This window comes from Gymnoscopelus braueri (genome assembly GCF_963280865.1).
Source record: "Gymnoscopelus braueri genome assembly, chromosome: 20".
Lineage (NCBI taxonomy): Eukaryota > Metazoa > Chordata > Actinopteri > Myctophiformes > Myctophidae > Gymnoscopelus > Gymnoscopelus braueri.
Window position 1 is genome coordinate 32,359,417 of NC_137622.1, and position 15,928 is coordinate 32,375,344.

At 43.6% G+C, this 15,928-nt stretch overlaps 1 protein-coding gene across 1 annotated transcript; it reads left to right on the plus strand.

Annotated features, from left to right (window-relative positions):
* Window positions 1–113: 113 nt before the first annotated feature.
* On the plus strand, window positions 114–14,806 carry LOC308075657 (uncharacterized protein). Its single transcript, XM_080415605.1, has 8 exons — window positions 114–967; window positions 4,712–4,891; window positions 5,735–5,923; window positions 7,721–7,897; window positions 9,073–9,214; window positions 10,822–11,411; window positions 12,800–12,941; window positions 13,847–14,806. Exons 1-8 carry the CDS (start codon window positions 872–874, stop codon window positions 14,800–14,802), a joined length of 2,472 nt encoding a protein of 823 aa, XP_080271731.1. The 5' UTR covers window positions 114–871; the 3' UTR covers window positions 14,803–14,806.
* Window positions 14,807–15,928: the final 1,122 nt, after the last annotated feature.

Consider the following 15,928-nt stretch of genomic DNA (forward strand, 5'->3'; position numbering starts at 1 on the left):
TTAGTAGAAAAAAATGATTCAACCTGTCACAAGAGCTTATATGACCGCTCTACCTCCCTGTATTAATTTGCCTTGTGTGAAAAATGAATTAAAGTCATAGATAACTCCAGAATTAAACAACATATCGTGCCAGAATAGCTTCAGTGTGAAGTGTGTCATGGCATATTCTAGAATTGTGTGGAACCCTGTGTCTCATTGTTTGTTTAGAGTTTAGATGCTGCCCTGACTATGTACAATACAGTAAGTGGTTGGGCAATCACACTGGTGTATTGTCATCCTACAAGAGAATGGGATGGTAGATGCTTTCCCATTAATAAAGGTAAGTGCTTTGGCACAGCATCCTACAGTGTATACGTGTAGCGCCACTACAGCCCTTATACAGCCTATGGTTGTATTCTAGTGTATTTTGATGTTTATTTTGACTGTAGGATAAAGGATTATAATCACTTAACATATGGACCTCAGCACAGCAGGACAATATTGTCATGATGTCATGCCAACAGATTACTCTCGTTCCTTCCAGAAGGATCTTGTTCTGGAGAGATCTGGGCCTTTCTCGTATCCCTCAGTCGCACTGGTCATCCCGGCCTTTCTGTGGGGATTAGCCTTCCAATCCGAAAAGGGAGGCGCGAGGGATTAGCGCCACAGATTAAAGTGGCCATCTCCAAACCCTAGCTAATCCTGCCATCTGTCAGAGAGCAGCCAGCCAGCCAGCCAGGACTACACTAGGTTAATTAGTAAACCAGAGGCACACCACAAAATATCCAAAACACCTTATTGTCTTGCAGCGCTCTTCCAGAGCCTGCAGACAGAGTAACCCCAAGGGATCCAGGTAAATTCATCTACCTCGACGCCAGGGAAGAGGGAAAATATGGAGGAGACCTATCTCCTCAGTTACCCCGGAGTCAAAAAGAAGATTCTTTCTGGAGGCACAGGGCCAATGCCACATTTCCCACCTGGGGCCAAGGTATGAGAGAACTACATTTATGGGAGGGGGGAATGGTACTGACGACCTCAACTTGTTCTATATGCGGTTGTTTACAAACAATGAAAGTTTGGTCAACCAAACTGCAACATTTGGCAGTGTGTGTGTTTCTCTTAATGTGCTGATCTGTGGTGGTGCGTGACCTGTTTAAATGTACTCGTTATATCCTGCCATATGGCTCTAATTCTGCACACACTGACAAATACTTTCCACGACAATGCCAGCACGAATCTCTATGTACATGTAAACGTACATTTGTGTAGTCATACATTTGTGTAGTCATATCATGTATGTATACGCTTGCCTAAAGAGAAAGGGGTGGGTTTATCCTTGCCTACACGAGTATATACTGTAGGTATACAGTTCTAATTTGTTTGATTTTGTAAGCTAGTGTTTCCAAGTTGCAATGTGACATTTCTTTATTCCACTTAATTATAGCCTACCCTACATACATTTCTAGTTTTGATAGTTTTTATTTGACACTTGCTTTGCCAATGTAGCTAAACAGGCTTTGTTTTCTTATGCCAATAAATCTCCTTTGAATATAACTGAATTTAATTGAAAACATTGGCCCATATGCATACATGTGTGGGCCACTGTATTTTTTCAGTGGTAATAAAGAAACTGCATTTCCTCAAGTAGGCCTACTGCGCTTATACAGTAGGCAACAATTCAAGTACTTACTACTTGAGTATTTAACATTTCAGAAACACTTGCATCCCATGCCTATAATAATGCATTATAATCTGCTTATATCGCTTTAGAATTAGTTATAAGAACTCAAAAATACTCAATGCTTTATAACAATAACCATGACACATTAAAGCATCATGACTTATAAGGTCAAGTATAAAGGCAATGTAATCTGCTTATAAAACTGTATAATTACAGGTATAAGTACTCATAATGCATTATAAGTATGCTTATAATGCATTATAGACATGTGATGCATAGCAGCCTATTCTATTCTTCTATTCCACATACATTTTAAGGGCAAATACACTTTATCTCCATTACATTTATTTGATACCTCCCGACAGTGCAGCTTCCCTGAGGGACTTACAGTATGCTTCTATTGGTGCTATTTCTGCCTGTACTACTGTTGCACTCTTACATTATTTTAAATGTTCCGTTTTATGTTAATGTTTTGTTAATTGTATTATAGTATATTGCTGCTACCCTGAACGGGTAGGGCTCCATCGTAACTTACCTGTATAACTAAAGGTAAAATAAATAAATAAAAGTTACTTGCAGATAGGCTATAACAGATAACAATATTGGAAGGGAGGGGGTAGTTAAAATAAGCACCTCCAGCCTGTACCAGTTGCAACATTAAATACCCTTATGAACAGGGGTTGGTCATTAGGCCCATTGTTCCACATACCATTAGTCCGATTTTTTTCTAGTGTGATGTTAGGCTTTGGGCTTGTCATAGGCGAACATTTGGCAGATGTAGAGAAATGGCAGATAGCAGATCTACAAGCTCACAACACATCGAACCGCAACACATTGTGATCCGTTATTTTAGAAGAGATTTAATGTAGGGGGAAAAAACTTGGGTGACAAAGTATAGTCCCCTGGGAGACCACAGGGAACAAAATATATAGCTATGGTTCAAGTGATTAATGGCTGCATCAATAAATATAATGAAATAAAGTCATATTTATTATTCTGAAATGGGCCATTCTGCATAATAAGTGCTTTTGGTGCTTTTTAAACCTAATACTTGTTTTGCTTGAGTACAATTTTGAACGCAGTAATGCTACACTGTGTAATTGTCTCCGCCGAAGGTGGAGAATATGTTTTCGCTTTGTGTGAGCAAACATTGTTAGCCAAGCTAACATTGGGCAAGCTCCACATGACACGTGTCAAGTTGTTGACACCAATGCCTCTGATTGGCTAGAGGGACGCGTGACGAAATAAAATTCTATAAATAGGTGTGTCACTTCAAAAAGCCCCTACTTTTTGAAGTGAGGTAAAACAGGATCAATCAGACTTGATTGGAACAGTACCTTCAGTAAGTCCAAGTCACCCGTCTGTGCGTGTGTGTTTCCCTCTGAGAACACCTAACATTGGTCAAGCAAAGGCGCAGAAGGCCAAAGCTAAGAAAGCATACTCATCTACAATTGTAACGTAGAAGAGGACTAGAGTTGAAATGATCCCACAACAAAGCCGAACTCTTAATACGTGTCAATATGTTGACATCAATGTCTCTGATTGGCTAGAGGGACGCATGACGAAATACAATCCTATAATAAAAAGGTGTGTCACTTCAAAAAGCCGTTTACGTTTTTGAAGCGAGGTAAGACAGGATCAATCAGTCTTGATTGGAACAGTATCTTCTAGTCCAAATCACCCGTCCGTGCGTGTGTGTGTCCCTTTGAGAACACCTGACATTGGTCAAGCAAAGGCGCAGAAGGCCAAAGCTAAGAAAGCATACTCATCTACAACAGTAACACAGAAGAGGACTAGAGTTGAATTGATCCCACAACAAGACCGAAATCTTAATACGTATTAATATGTTGACACCAATGCCTTTGATTGGCTAGAGGAATGCATGACGAAATACAATTCTATAAATAGGTGTGTCACTTCAAAAAACCGTTTACGTTTTTGAAGCGAGGTAAGACAGGATCAATCAGTCTTGATTGGAACAGTATCTTCTAGTCCAAATCACCCGTCCGTGCGTGTGTGTGTCCCTCTGAGAACACCTAACATTGGTCAAACAAAGGCGCAGAAGGCCAAAGCTGATCAAACACACCAATCAACTGCTGAAACTGTTCAAGACAATGAAGATGAAGAAGACAGACAAGTATTTGAACAAACCAGTCAATTATGACGACTCCCATATGATAGATTGCTTCAATGTAAACAAAGCATTGCTTCAATTAAACAGAGCTAAGAATCATAAAGAAAGAATGAAATTAATCAGAGACAAAAAATCGCTAAATGACAAAAGACGAAGACTAGCCATGAATGCTTACAATATGACACAGCAAAGATTGCTACAATCTCTGGAAGAAAAAGTAGAAGAGTCTGAAGAGAACATCGAAAGGAAAAAAAGGAACTGGTCAGAGTATTTAAATAATGAAAGACAACATCAACAAGCACATAACACGAGTAAGAAGAAACGATACAGATCACAAGAATTAGAAGTTAATGAAGCTGCTCTCGCATTCTTAAAGAAGATGTCCGAAAGTGGACCCAATTATGTCTGTGGTTCCTGTGAACGAATGCTCTACAGAGAATCAGTGGCAGAGTTTAAACCTGGAAATTATACAGGAACGATAGATATTGTAAGTCTCCTAGGCAAAAACCCAACTGCAATCAAGCAAAACAACACTTGGATGTGCCACACGTGTCATCGGGCCATTAAACTTGGGAAACTCCCTACACAGGCTTGGGCTAACAACTTATTACTCGACCCAATACCCAAAATATGATTTTTAAATCATTTTGTTTTTAATAAATATTTCTTTAACATACACCTTTTTATTTAACTACAGTATATATCTTTTACTCTACTGTATCTCATTAGTTATTGCTATGATAATATAATTGCTATAGTCTGCTGGCGGAGACTTGTGCTCCGAGGAGCACATTTTCTAGTTTCTACTTTTATTGAAGTAAAATATCTCAGTAGTACTTCTTCCACCACTGATTGTTTTCTCCTCATTTAATTAATCTTTGCTTTCTCTCCTCCCCCCTTCCTCTGTTCCATCCAAGATTGCGTTCCATTTCCAGACTCTGTTGGACAACTTTGAGCGGACAGTAATTGACGACAGTCGTTTGGCCAAGAGGCCGGCTGAGATCTTTATGGGAAAGATGTTTAAGATGGAGGTTTGGGAGACCCTGCTCACCTCCATGAGAGTCGGCGAAGTAGCTGAATTCTGGTGTGAAGCCATTGTGAGTTCAGCTGCAGTTCACACATACATTTAGATATTATTGTCATTCACACTCTTCGGGGCCTTAAATGAATCGCTGTGAGTGCTTGGGTGGGCTGGGGGTTGCTCTTCATATCTTTTTAATGTCCCCCCCCCCCCCCCCCCTCATCCCGTTAAGACCTGGAGCCGGTTCTACAAATACCTTCTAAATCAGTAGTTCTCACACTTTCAAGATATTTCTAAATTTGTGCCGCGCTGCGAGCTTGTACATCTGCTATTTTTGAATAGCCTACGCTAAAATCTAAAATGACACAGATGCTTTCCCGGATTTGATTAAATAAATCAATGCTCTACTTCGTCATACTTCTGTGTCATACAAAAGTAGCAAAAAGTAGTCGATCTGTAAGCTCATAACGCATTGCATCGTTACACGTTGTGAGCTTGTAGATCTGCTATTTTAACGTTCTTGTGGGAAAGTGGTTGAGTCTGTCTGTGGGTTTTATAAATATTTAACCAATTGAAATTATTAACAAGAGCTTGTGACTAAATAACTACACTGGATCCATTGGATCTACACATAACTACACAGGTTCTTTTTTTCCATTTCCTGAAACGGTTTTGGACATACAAGGTTTCCACCCAACAGCGACGATATATCAAACAGCCTCTGGTGGCCTTCCACACTTCTGCTATTAATAAACACAAATGGGATAATGTTGTTGTGAAGAAGTGCTGCCATTTGTCCTTCTGGAAAAAGATGAATAATATCTGCAAGTAAAATCACAGTAACCGTGTAGTCTAGTGTTGGCAGCAGCAAACCAGCTGCTTAAGTGCCTAGATGAGTCATCTGTGTTTTGTTTTCCAGCACACAGGGTTGTACCCTATTGTGTCGAAGGGAATGCGACTTATTGCCCAAGGGAAGGACCCCCTAGAGGGCCAGAGGCACATGTGTGGCATGGGCAACATGTTCAACTATCACTCCACTGGCTACCCTGAGCTGGACGAGATCATGAGAACTCCCCAGCCGCTCATCTTCATCATGGAATTGGTGCAGGTAAGTGCTGGCAGCAGATGCTGCTTACTAAATGAAGGTGAGAGAGCAGAGCCTCCACCTTCTGCCAATGATCTGGGTGTTATTTTTCATTTCAAGGGTTCTTTTATTAGTTTGTAATAATAATAATTAAGTGTTAAAACATTTTCATTTATTGCTTTCTATCGTTATAGCGATTTCTAACTGGGGGGCGGGGGCATTCAGGTAATTGGTAAAAAAAAAAATTACACAATAAGCAAGCTATTTTTATATCCGCAAGGCCGAAGGCACTGAGGTCAGGTCAAGGCAGAACCTCTGCCCCAAATCTTTCACATTGGTCTGTTATAGCGCCACCAGGAGGCTGATTTTTGCAAATACAATTCTTTTTATATTACTCCTTGTCCTGACATCACACAAATCGGTACACAGTATATCTATAGTCATGTGATCAAGACAGATTTGTCGGATTGTTCATATTCCATCCTTATTGGCTAAGATTGTCTTCCAAAGTTTGCAGGAGTCACCCGTTTTGTACAAAATGCCTCAGATCATGAACGCAGCGTCCGATTTCCGCGAAACTTTGTACGCACATCCCCACTAGGCCAAGGAAGAAATGCCACCCTACATTTTTAAATCAGCCTCATGGTGGCGCTATAACAGGAAGATTCACGTTTTGGCCTATAACTCTTGAACTGTAGGTCATACAATGAACATATTTGTTTCCCTGGATTCTGTGGCATTTCTTTAAATTTTCCGACGTAAAATGCATTCTCAGGTCGGGATACCAATTTTATCCAATCAGGAGAGAGAACTCACACAGGATACAGGATAAACAAGAAGTGAAAGTGATGACAAAGAAATGAGCAGACAAAATTGGAACTGGAACTCTAAATTTTAAGTTGATAAATGGCTCCTCTCTCCTGATTGGCTGAAATTGGCAACCCACTTGACAAGTGTTTTGAAGATTTTTGAACAATTTTGTCTCTTCTGAGGGTCCCTGGCACAAAACCTTTTCAGATGGGGGGGTCTGTGGCCAAATGTATATCAATTTGGGGGTCCTTGGCACAAAAAACTTTGAGAACTACTGGGGCTTTAGCAATGATTGCTATCAGAAAATAGAGCTTTGACCTAACAAAAAAGTGTTTTTGTTTAAACCAAAAAATATCACATACCCTACCTTTAACCACTATGTTTGCTCCAACTGAATAGCAAATCAATATCTAAGTGAAAGAGACATATGGAAATAAAGTCCAAGGTGGAGCACACACATCCAGCATATTCGATTGGACAGGTGCTGGACAAAAACGCGTACAATGCAATAGAAGAAAAGTCTGCACACTGTCCTAGGAGAATACTTTGAGGACAAAGGACAACATTTCAACCCATGCGGGTCCTCATCAGGTCTGATGAGGCAAATGCATATCTGAGTGAAAGAGACAGATGCACACACACAAAAATCTATACATAAAGTCTGCACGCACAACCAAATACCCACCGGAAAACTAGGCAATCCTTTTCCTAAATGCAACTGACAACAACAACAAAGCAACAACCAAATCCCCACTTTAAATTCTGAACTGATGCATATTTACAGCAGGTGGTAATCCACCAGGGGGTCCAGCAAACAGCAGCACATACACATTCATCAGTTGAATGAGCTAAGCAAGGTTTTCGCTAATTCTCTAGTTCTGTTTTCTTATGTGCGTGAAATAACAAAGTCCTTCGTACCTGTTGACCCATGGCCCATCCTTACTTCAGTGGAGTTTAGATCTCCTTTGGATTTTCATTCTTGCTCCAATTAACCACCCCTGTTGCTCTCAGGTGGGAGACCCCATGTCCTATAAGCGCGAGTCGTGGATGATGGAAAAGGACGAGAAGCTTGAGGAGGTGCCCAAACTGCACATGCAGGGCAACGCTCTGGTCAAGCAGGGTGAATTTGAAGAGGCTGCCAGCAGGTACAAGGAGGCAGTCCTGCTGCTGAAGACCGTTCAGTCCAGGGTGAGTAGACAAAGGCAAGGGGTGGATGAAGGGGAAGGGAGGAACCTCTTTCCTTGGTGTTTCGCCCAGGTGGATGTGGTTATATGCCTATCCACCCTAGCCTTAACCCTAACCTTAACCTCACAAAAGCTCTGCTAAAACCACGCCCATCCAAGGTGAAACACCTGGAAAAGTGGTTCTTGCGAAGTAAAAGACGTTAACGTATCATCATACCTCAGACAAATTGTGGTGATACACCACAATTTGACCTTTCAGGTTTCTTTTGTGTTTTAGGTTTTAATGAGATGGGAAAGTGAGGGATGAGGAGGGATAATAAAATTATGATAATAAAACACACACGCACGCACGCACACTGCTGCTGCTGCTGCTGAGGGTGCAAGACCCTTTTGATAACATGCTAAACAGGCCCCAAGGACAACATTTTCTTTGAATATTTATAATTATTATTTCAGTGTTAACAGCATGTGAAGTGTTTCTGAGCTACCAGTGTAGACCCACATTAGATTTTCCTTGTGTGTATAATGTTATGGTTATATGGTGAGGAAGGAGAGCAGTAAAGAGCTCCTCTGCTACAGTGTACTGGCCACTAAGGATGGAGCAAGGAGTGGAGTAGGTGTGGATATTTGGCAGCCTTCATAAATATGTTTTTTTATTGGCTTCCAGATAGAGATGTACCGATACCAGTTTTGACTTCCTGATACTGATTGCGTATCGGTGGATACCAAGTGCCGATCTGAACCACGGATCTAGGAATAAAACAAAAGTCCATTAATAATTGTTAAAGTGCAGCTACATGTTAGTAAAATGATAATGTAAATAGTACAGTAGGAGTATAAAACAGTAGTGCAACATCAACTGAAGTATTACTGTAAATGAAATATCATGTGATAAATGATGTGGTATCGTCTTGGCATAGAGTGGAATACTCGCCGATACTGATACCAGCATTTTAGGCAGTATCTATCTGCCTAAAAACTTCACTGCCCTCAGGCTGCTTCGGTCGTGTCCATCCATTATTATGTAAAATAGAATGAGGAGACTCAAATTAAAACTTTTTAAACATTTATGCGAGGCAGATGCCAAGCGATGTGCAGCAGCAGAAGCAGCCTCTGATCTCTCATCACTCCTTTGCACGTGAATGTGTATTTCACACGTGTGTGTGTGTGTGTGTGCAGGAGATGGCAGGTGATATAGACTACATCAACATAGGTCGTATGATCGTCCCCCTGGAGTTAAACTACTGCCAGTGCATGTTGGAGCTGGAGGAGTATTATGATGTCATAGATCACACCACCGAGCTACTGGAGAAGAACAAAGGTAAATGGCCCTGCAGCTGCATGCACTTGCACGCACGCAAACATGCACCAACACATTCACGCACTCACACACGCACATACATGCGCGAGCGTGCAGACACATGAAGCCTCTAATCCTCCGTACGTGCACACGCATATGCTCGCAGTAATTTCAAACGCTGTATTAAAGTGCAGGTTTATTGAAGGAGGTTACATGCTCTAGCCGTGTCTTTAGTGACGCTACGGCTGACATTACAATGATGTTTATGGGTGGAACAGGCCTGAGAATTGTGCTGCCGTGCCCGTGGCTGCCCCTATAATCCTTAGAAGAACTCCCACACTGACACAGTATCTCGCTCAGTGCCCGGTGAATTATGCCTACACTGAGGGCTGTCTTTATATTTGATTCTCTGTGCCTCCGTCTTGCTTTCCAGTGTTATACATGTCTGTGGGCGTGGGTGGTTAGTGTTCTGTCTTTCTGTGTATGAGAAAGGAGTAAGTAAGCTTGTGTGTGTGCTATGTGTGTGTGAGAGAAAGACAGTAGTAGGCACACTCCAAGCATGATGTGGTCCAGTGTGTGCAGTGGTCCCCGCCATCCCCAGCCCTCTTAATGATGCTTATGGAAATTATACTTCCCTCAACGCCCGTCATAGTCTGACAGATCACTCATTACCTTCCTTCTCCAATTCTATCCCACTCCCTCTGACTCCCTTTCATGCAGGATCCTTTATGTACAGACTTCATCCTTCCACTCGCCCCCTATTTGTGTTCAGTCCTCCTCATTTACTCCCTTCCTCTCCCACCTCCTTCCCTTTCGTTCTGTTTATCCCCTGCTGTCATGCTGTCCTCACCTCCTCGCCTCTTATCAGCATAAATCAGCCAGACCGTTACTTTACCCTTCCCTGCAAGCCAATCCGGCCTTAAGAAAAATGGCCTGATTGCTGAATCGTCCCCGTTGACACCAGGGGCTATGAAGACATCTCTTTGAACGTTGGCAGACTGAACTGACTTAAGAATGTAGAGAAATTAAACTGAGGAAGAGAGACAGAGACGGGGAGAGAGAGAGAGAGAGAGAGAGAGAGAGAGAGAGACAGAGAGGGAGAGAACAGAGAGAGAGAGACATCAATGGAGATCATCTAACCAGCCAATTGAGCCCACGCCTCCCGGGATTGTAGGGCTTACATTGCGTCTGTGCGTGTGTGTGTGTGTGTGTGTGTGTCTGTTTACAATATCCATGTGAGGCCTTAGTGAGAGATAAGTCACTCAGTCTCTATATCTCTCTCTCACACACACACACAATGTAATATTAGTGTCAAAAGCCCTTAGAGGTTTTCCTTTCTCTCTCTGACATGTTCTGCGCTGATAAGAAAACACAGTAATTGGTGATGTATGGTGCCCACAATGGCCCAGAGTTGTACGTATATAAATGGCCTCCTGGGCTACAGTACGTCTAGAATCTAGATTTACCATTTCTATCTAGATTCTAGATGGGTTGATTTGCCAGACGGGCCGGGGGCGTACATCCTCGTTCAGATAACGGGCTTCATTATCTAATGCGTTCATCTTAGACATTAATGATCTCTCTCTCCCTTTGTGCTGTTCCTCCACTCTCTCTAAAACACATCTCAGGCTGTGTGAAGGCGTATTACAAGAGGGCAAAGGCCTACGCAGCGGTGTGGAGCGAAAAGGAGGCCAGGAGGGACCTCAACATGGTGGCCAGCCTGGACATCACTCTGTCAGGTCTCGTCCGCAGGGAGCTCCAGGTTCTGAGCGACCGCATGAAAGAGAAGTACTGGGAGGAGAAAGAAGCGTACTGGAACAAGCTGGAAGGAAAAAAGAATGAAAAGGAGGAGGAGGAGGAAGATGAGAACAAAGACGAGAAAGAGAAGAAGCAAAGCGACACCAAAGGCGATGATGAATCTAAGTGTGAAGATGAAGAGTTCTCAGCCGACAAAGGGGGAAATGAGCAGGAAGAGGCGGCTGAGGTCAAAGCGACCGAGAAAACGGCTAATAACGTGGAGGCCGGCCGCGCAGAGACCCAGCTCAAGACCGAGACGAGTGCTCCAGATAAAACGGAGGGGAAGGACTGGCAGCAGATGTTACGGCTGGTAATGTTCCTGCAAGACGAGGGCACGTTCCTCATGAAGGAGCTGTGCTTCGAGGAGGCGTCGACAAAGTTCAATGAGGCCATAGAGTACGTGGACTTCCTTCAGTATAAGGTCAGTGTCACAGCCCCTTGAAGTGAGCCACACCGATGTATCTGCCATTATTTCATTACAACATGTGTATTATTGGCAGTTATGCTGCCAATGTGGCCCGATTGTTTTTGACCACTTTCATCCTTGCATTCCTCTTTTGCGCATGTTAGGCAAAAACTTCAAAACGATTCATATGTTGTCAAAAATAGCAGATCTACAAGCTCACAACGCATCCCATTATGAGCTTGTAGATTTTTAGGTTGTTTGAAAAAATTTTTTTTATCAGGATCGGTATCGGACCCAAAAATCTGGCATCGGTTGGGCCCTAATCCCATCGCGAATCTTTGGTCTGAACTAGGCTTAAAAGTAGAGACGATGTCACCCTGATAATTACAACGTCCCTCTTTTGGTGGCAGATGGGCTTTTGTATTGGGGTTGTTGAGGACTGATCCACAAACAAATGCGTGAAATGACAACTGTTCATGAATCCATTCCACATGATTGCCCATTATCGTAGCATGGTCTTACATAACCATCATGATGCAGCTTACCCTGGGAAAGCTACAATCATTCCTCATTGTTGCTGCTTTTTCTTGTGAAGAGTGCAGCTGTGGCATTGTAGGTATGCCGTCAAAACTGGAGAGGAGAGAAAGAGCGAGAGCTAAAAATAATAGACACCCTGGGAGATTTCACTGTGACAGTGCTCGCCCAAGCATCTCTCTATCTCTGTGTCTTTACACACCGCTCCTCGCCTCCCCCTCGGCTGCCTCGCACCTTTCACATGCACAAACGCCCCCTCATTCACGCTCCCCCGCCCTGTCCATCAAGTTTCTTCCATCATAATTTCTCTGTGTACCGGTGGCCTTCTACGTCGTTCATCCCCCCCACCTCTGTCTATCAGCTCCAATTTTCCTTCTCGCGTCTTCCTGTCTTCATTCCCTCCCTTCCCACTTGCATGCATCGCTGTTCTTTGCACACTTTTCCCCTCTCTCGTCTTAATGATCCCCACTTCCTTCCTCAATATCCCACTTTTCTCACTCATCTCGCCCATCCACTGACTCCCCATAAAGAGCTGACTCTCCAAGTCCTATACAGAGCTGGCTGAATAGCACGCTGGACCTAATTATAACCATTTAATTAGTTGAGTTGTAGCCAATTCCAATTAGGGTGCAGTGCATGTTTTGATTGTGCTGTTTTAGTTGTCTTGTACATTGGAAATTGAATGAATGTATTTATTATTTTTGTATGTCTCTGTTACTCCCCCTTACCTCCCCCAACATGTAGCACTAACTGTTACACTCAAAGTACCATAATGGAAATAATCTCTCAAACAATCAATCCCTTTGTCACCCCAAGCTCTCAAACAATCAATCCCTTTGTCATCCCCTTCCCGTCTGTGCATTCAGGAGGTGGAACACAAGGGTGAGGACTGGGTGTCCTTGGAGAAGGTGCGTCTCCCCTTAACTCTAAATCTCAGCCAGTGCATGTTGGAGCTGCGCGAGTACCAGCAAGTGGTGGAGCTCAACAACAAGCTGCTCAAAGCCCATAAAGGTGAGTCCTGTATAAGGGGTTATTGATCTAGAAAATGGTATGCGCGTTTGTGAACCGTTTTGTTTCCGGTTTTGCCTGATATGCTGTCACTTTGAACTAAACTTGAATAAATTGTGTTGTCAGTACAATTGTCTGTCCTTCAGACGTCTGTGTTCATGCTGCAACAGAGAAAACAAAGAAACATTGACAGCCGCATTATCAGACAGTCTCTGACCTTCCCCTGATACCCATGGACCCATGGATGTTTTTTAGTGGGGGTGTTTTTATTTTCACAGCTGAATTATTTATTGTGGAGGCTGAAGTGAATTGGACATACTTTGGCAGTCCTTCACCCCCAATTGACCTTTCTTTCGCTCATATGCCTCGTATTTGTTTCCCGTTTTCTTTGTTAGTCTATTTTTTAGACCTGCTAGCAGCGTTGCTCTAAGGATGACACTGTCAGTTCGTCAATGGATGAACCTCATAGCCTTTCCTCTAGACCCACCCGTAGGCCACCCGTAGGCCAAGATATCTCAAAATCTAATGGCCGGTTTGCAATGAAGCTTGCTGCACGGATACTTGTTCCTCTGAGGATACAATCTAACCATTAGTGACCCCATGATCTCTCCTCTAGCACCACCCTCGAGCCAAAATGTCAACTTTGTACACAGATATCTCAGAATCGAATATGCAGATTGCAGGATGAACTCTGATTTTGGTGACCACATGGCCTATCCTGTAGCGCCATTCTTAAACCAAAGGTTCCACTTGCTTACTGAGAGTGCTGGGCTCTGAAGATTGCAATGGATTGTTTCAAACCACTTGGGTCTGGTTGGATGACTAGGTAGCATCTACTACCCACTAGCGGGGCTTTTAGACTCTTTTGGTTTTCCATTCCCACCAATACTTCTATTCAAACTCCACAGGTAACTTTAAGGCGGTGTATCAGCGGGCGCGAGCGCATGCTGCCTTGTGCAACGAAGATGAAGCTAGACGGGACTTCCAAATGGCAGAGCGCTTGGACCCCAAGTTCAAACCCATCTGCCGCCAGGAGCTGAAGAAGCTGGGGGAGAACATCCGCACCAAGCACGGCAGAGAGAAGAAGACCTACCAAGATGTAATACAGGAGAGGTGGGGACCCGGCGGTCTCAAGACCAAGGCATCCGCTGTAAAGGCAAAGAAAACTGTTCAATTCGCACAGAGAGCCGGGGACACTGCGACAAAGCTGCCAGCCACTGCTGAGAGAAAAGGAACCTTTGATGCAGGCAAAGGGGAGGAGAGTAAGAATGAGAAGGAGTGTAGGGGAGCGAGCAGAGAGAAAGTAGAGAGTGAAGAGAAAGTAGAGAGTGAAGAGAAAGCAGAGAGTGAAGCGAAAGCAGAGAGTGTTGTGTTCCTGGGGGACAGGCAGGCCACGCCAGATAATCAAGGCGGAGACGAAGATATCGGTCCAGCCCCGGCCAGTGCAGGCAAAGATAAAGCAGTGATCAGATCAGGGTCCTGTAAGGGCACTAGGAAGATCAAATGCCAAACAACCGCTACACAGAGCCAGAGCCAGGAAAGAACAGGGAGAAACAAATCCACCAATGATGGGTCAGGAAACGGTGGCACCGATTCGGAATCGGCCAACAGGTGCCAATTATTTGCTGCTGACCCGAAGGCTGCAGCGGAGGCAGAGGATGGAGAGAGATTAGGGAAGCAGGCAGACAGACCTAACACTGAGCAGGGAGAGCTAAGCCATGTGCATGGAGGTAGTGAAGCAGAAGTAAAGGGCAGTGATAAAGAGGCAGCCCGGGTGGCCGGTGAAGCCAAGCCTCTGTTTGCAACTGGAAATATTGATTCTGCCGCAAGCAAGACCAAACGTAAACACAAGAAGAAAAAATAATTTGACACCTTGTTGTTTTTAATGTTTTATTATTAATAAATCCACAGAGGGATCGCTGGAGGAACATAAAAAGCACAGGCAGACATTGGATATGCCAAATACAAAGTTTTTATTTCTGTACACAAAGAGTAGAAAGCAGCCAGTAACCCACTTATTTCTGAAAAAAGCCTTTCATCAGAAAAAAACATTTTCATACAGATTAAAAACTCCAGAGATAAAGACAGGAAGAGGTGTTCTGCATGTGAAAATGTTATAGCAAAAACTGAAACCATTAGAGATGAGCAACAAACGCATAGATGATTAATGAGGTATATTAAATAGTGATTAAAAAGAGAGACCTCATTGCCACAGCAAATGAGCATTCTGCAGTGAAGTATATACTGTATGTGTGTGTGTATGTAATGCATGTGCGTTCATGCACGTGTGAACGTAGGTTAGTGTTGGGACAGACTCATCGGAACTAAGTCAGAGGCTAAGTGACTCATTGCCCTGCCATGTTGACAACAAACAAGCGCACTCGTTCTCGTTTGTGTGTCCTGACACAAGATACCATACAGAGAGGTCTATGACATAAACGGGGGGGGGGGGGGGTACGAGATGAGCCATTAGTGGGGGCCGACCTACTACATGCGGTAAAGAAGGCTGTGTTTCAGGGGCATATAAAATAGAGATCCCCATAGAGATGTCTCCTCTGCAGTGACTGCTGTCTCTCCAGACAGATTCTCTACAATCACAGCTCCAGTCACGCTACAGAGAGCAGGGTACGTGTGTATTTATGTGTGACTGTCTGCGTGTGTGTGTGTGTAAGGGGGAACTGGAAGGCAGTGGGAAATACAGGGAGCCATCCGCAGAGCTGACAGCGACCTACACAACCACGCACACTTTATACAGGTACAGTGCATTGTAGACAGAGCAATAGATGACTCTATGATGATCACATAAGCAGTGAGAGTTGTGGGCAGCAAAGACCTTTTGGTTTGGATGTCCGCCGAGGGGCCACCTGGTACGATCACGTTCTCTGCCCTCTGCTATTTTCCCTATCTGCCTCTCCTCTGGACCAATCTCAAAATGGCCTAAAAATAAGTGAGACGAGTGTCAACGTGCAAACCCCCTATGGGGAGCGTTT

Bases quoted from the DNA above. Each gene is read 5' to 3' on its own strand.
- LOC308075657 (XM_080415605.1), top strand. From the start codon at position 872: ATGGAGGAGACCTATCTCCTCAGTTACCCCGGAGTCAAAAAGAAGATT. The intron at 4,892-5,734 runs GTGAGTTCAGCT...TTTGTTTTCCAG, and splicing joins AATTCTGGTGTGAAGCCATT to CACACAGGGTTGTACCCTAT. The intron at 7,898-9,072 runs GTGAGTAGACAA...GTGTGTGTGCAG, and splicing joins TGAAGACCGTTCAGTCCAGG to GAGATGGCAGGTGATATAGA.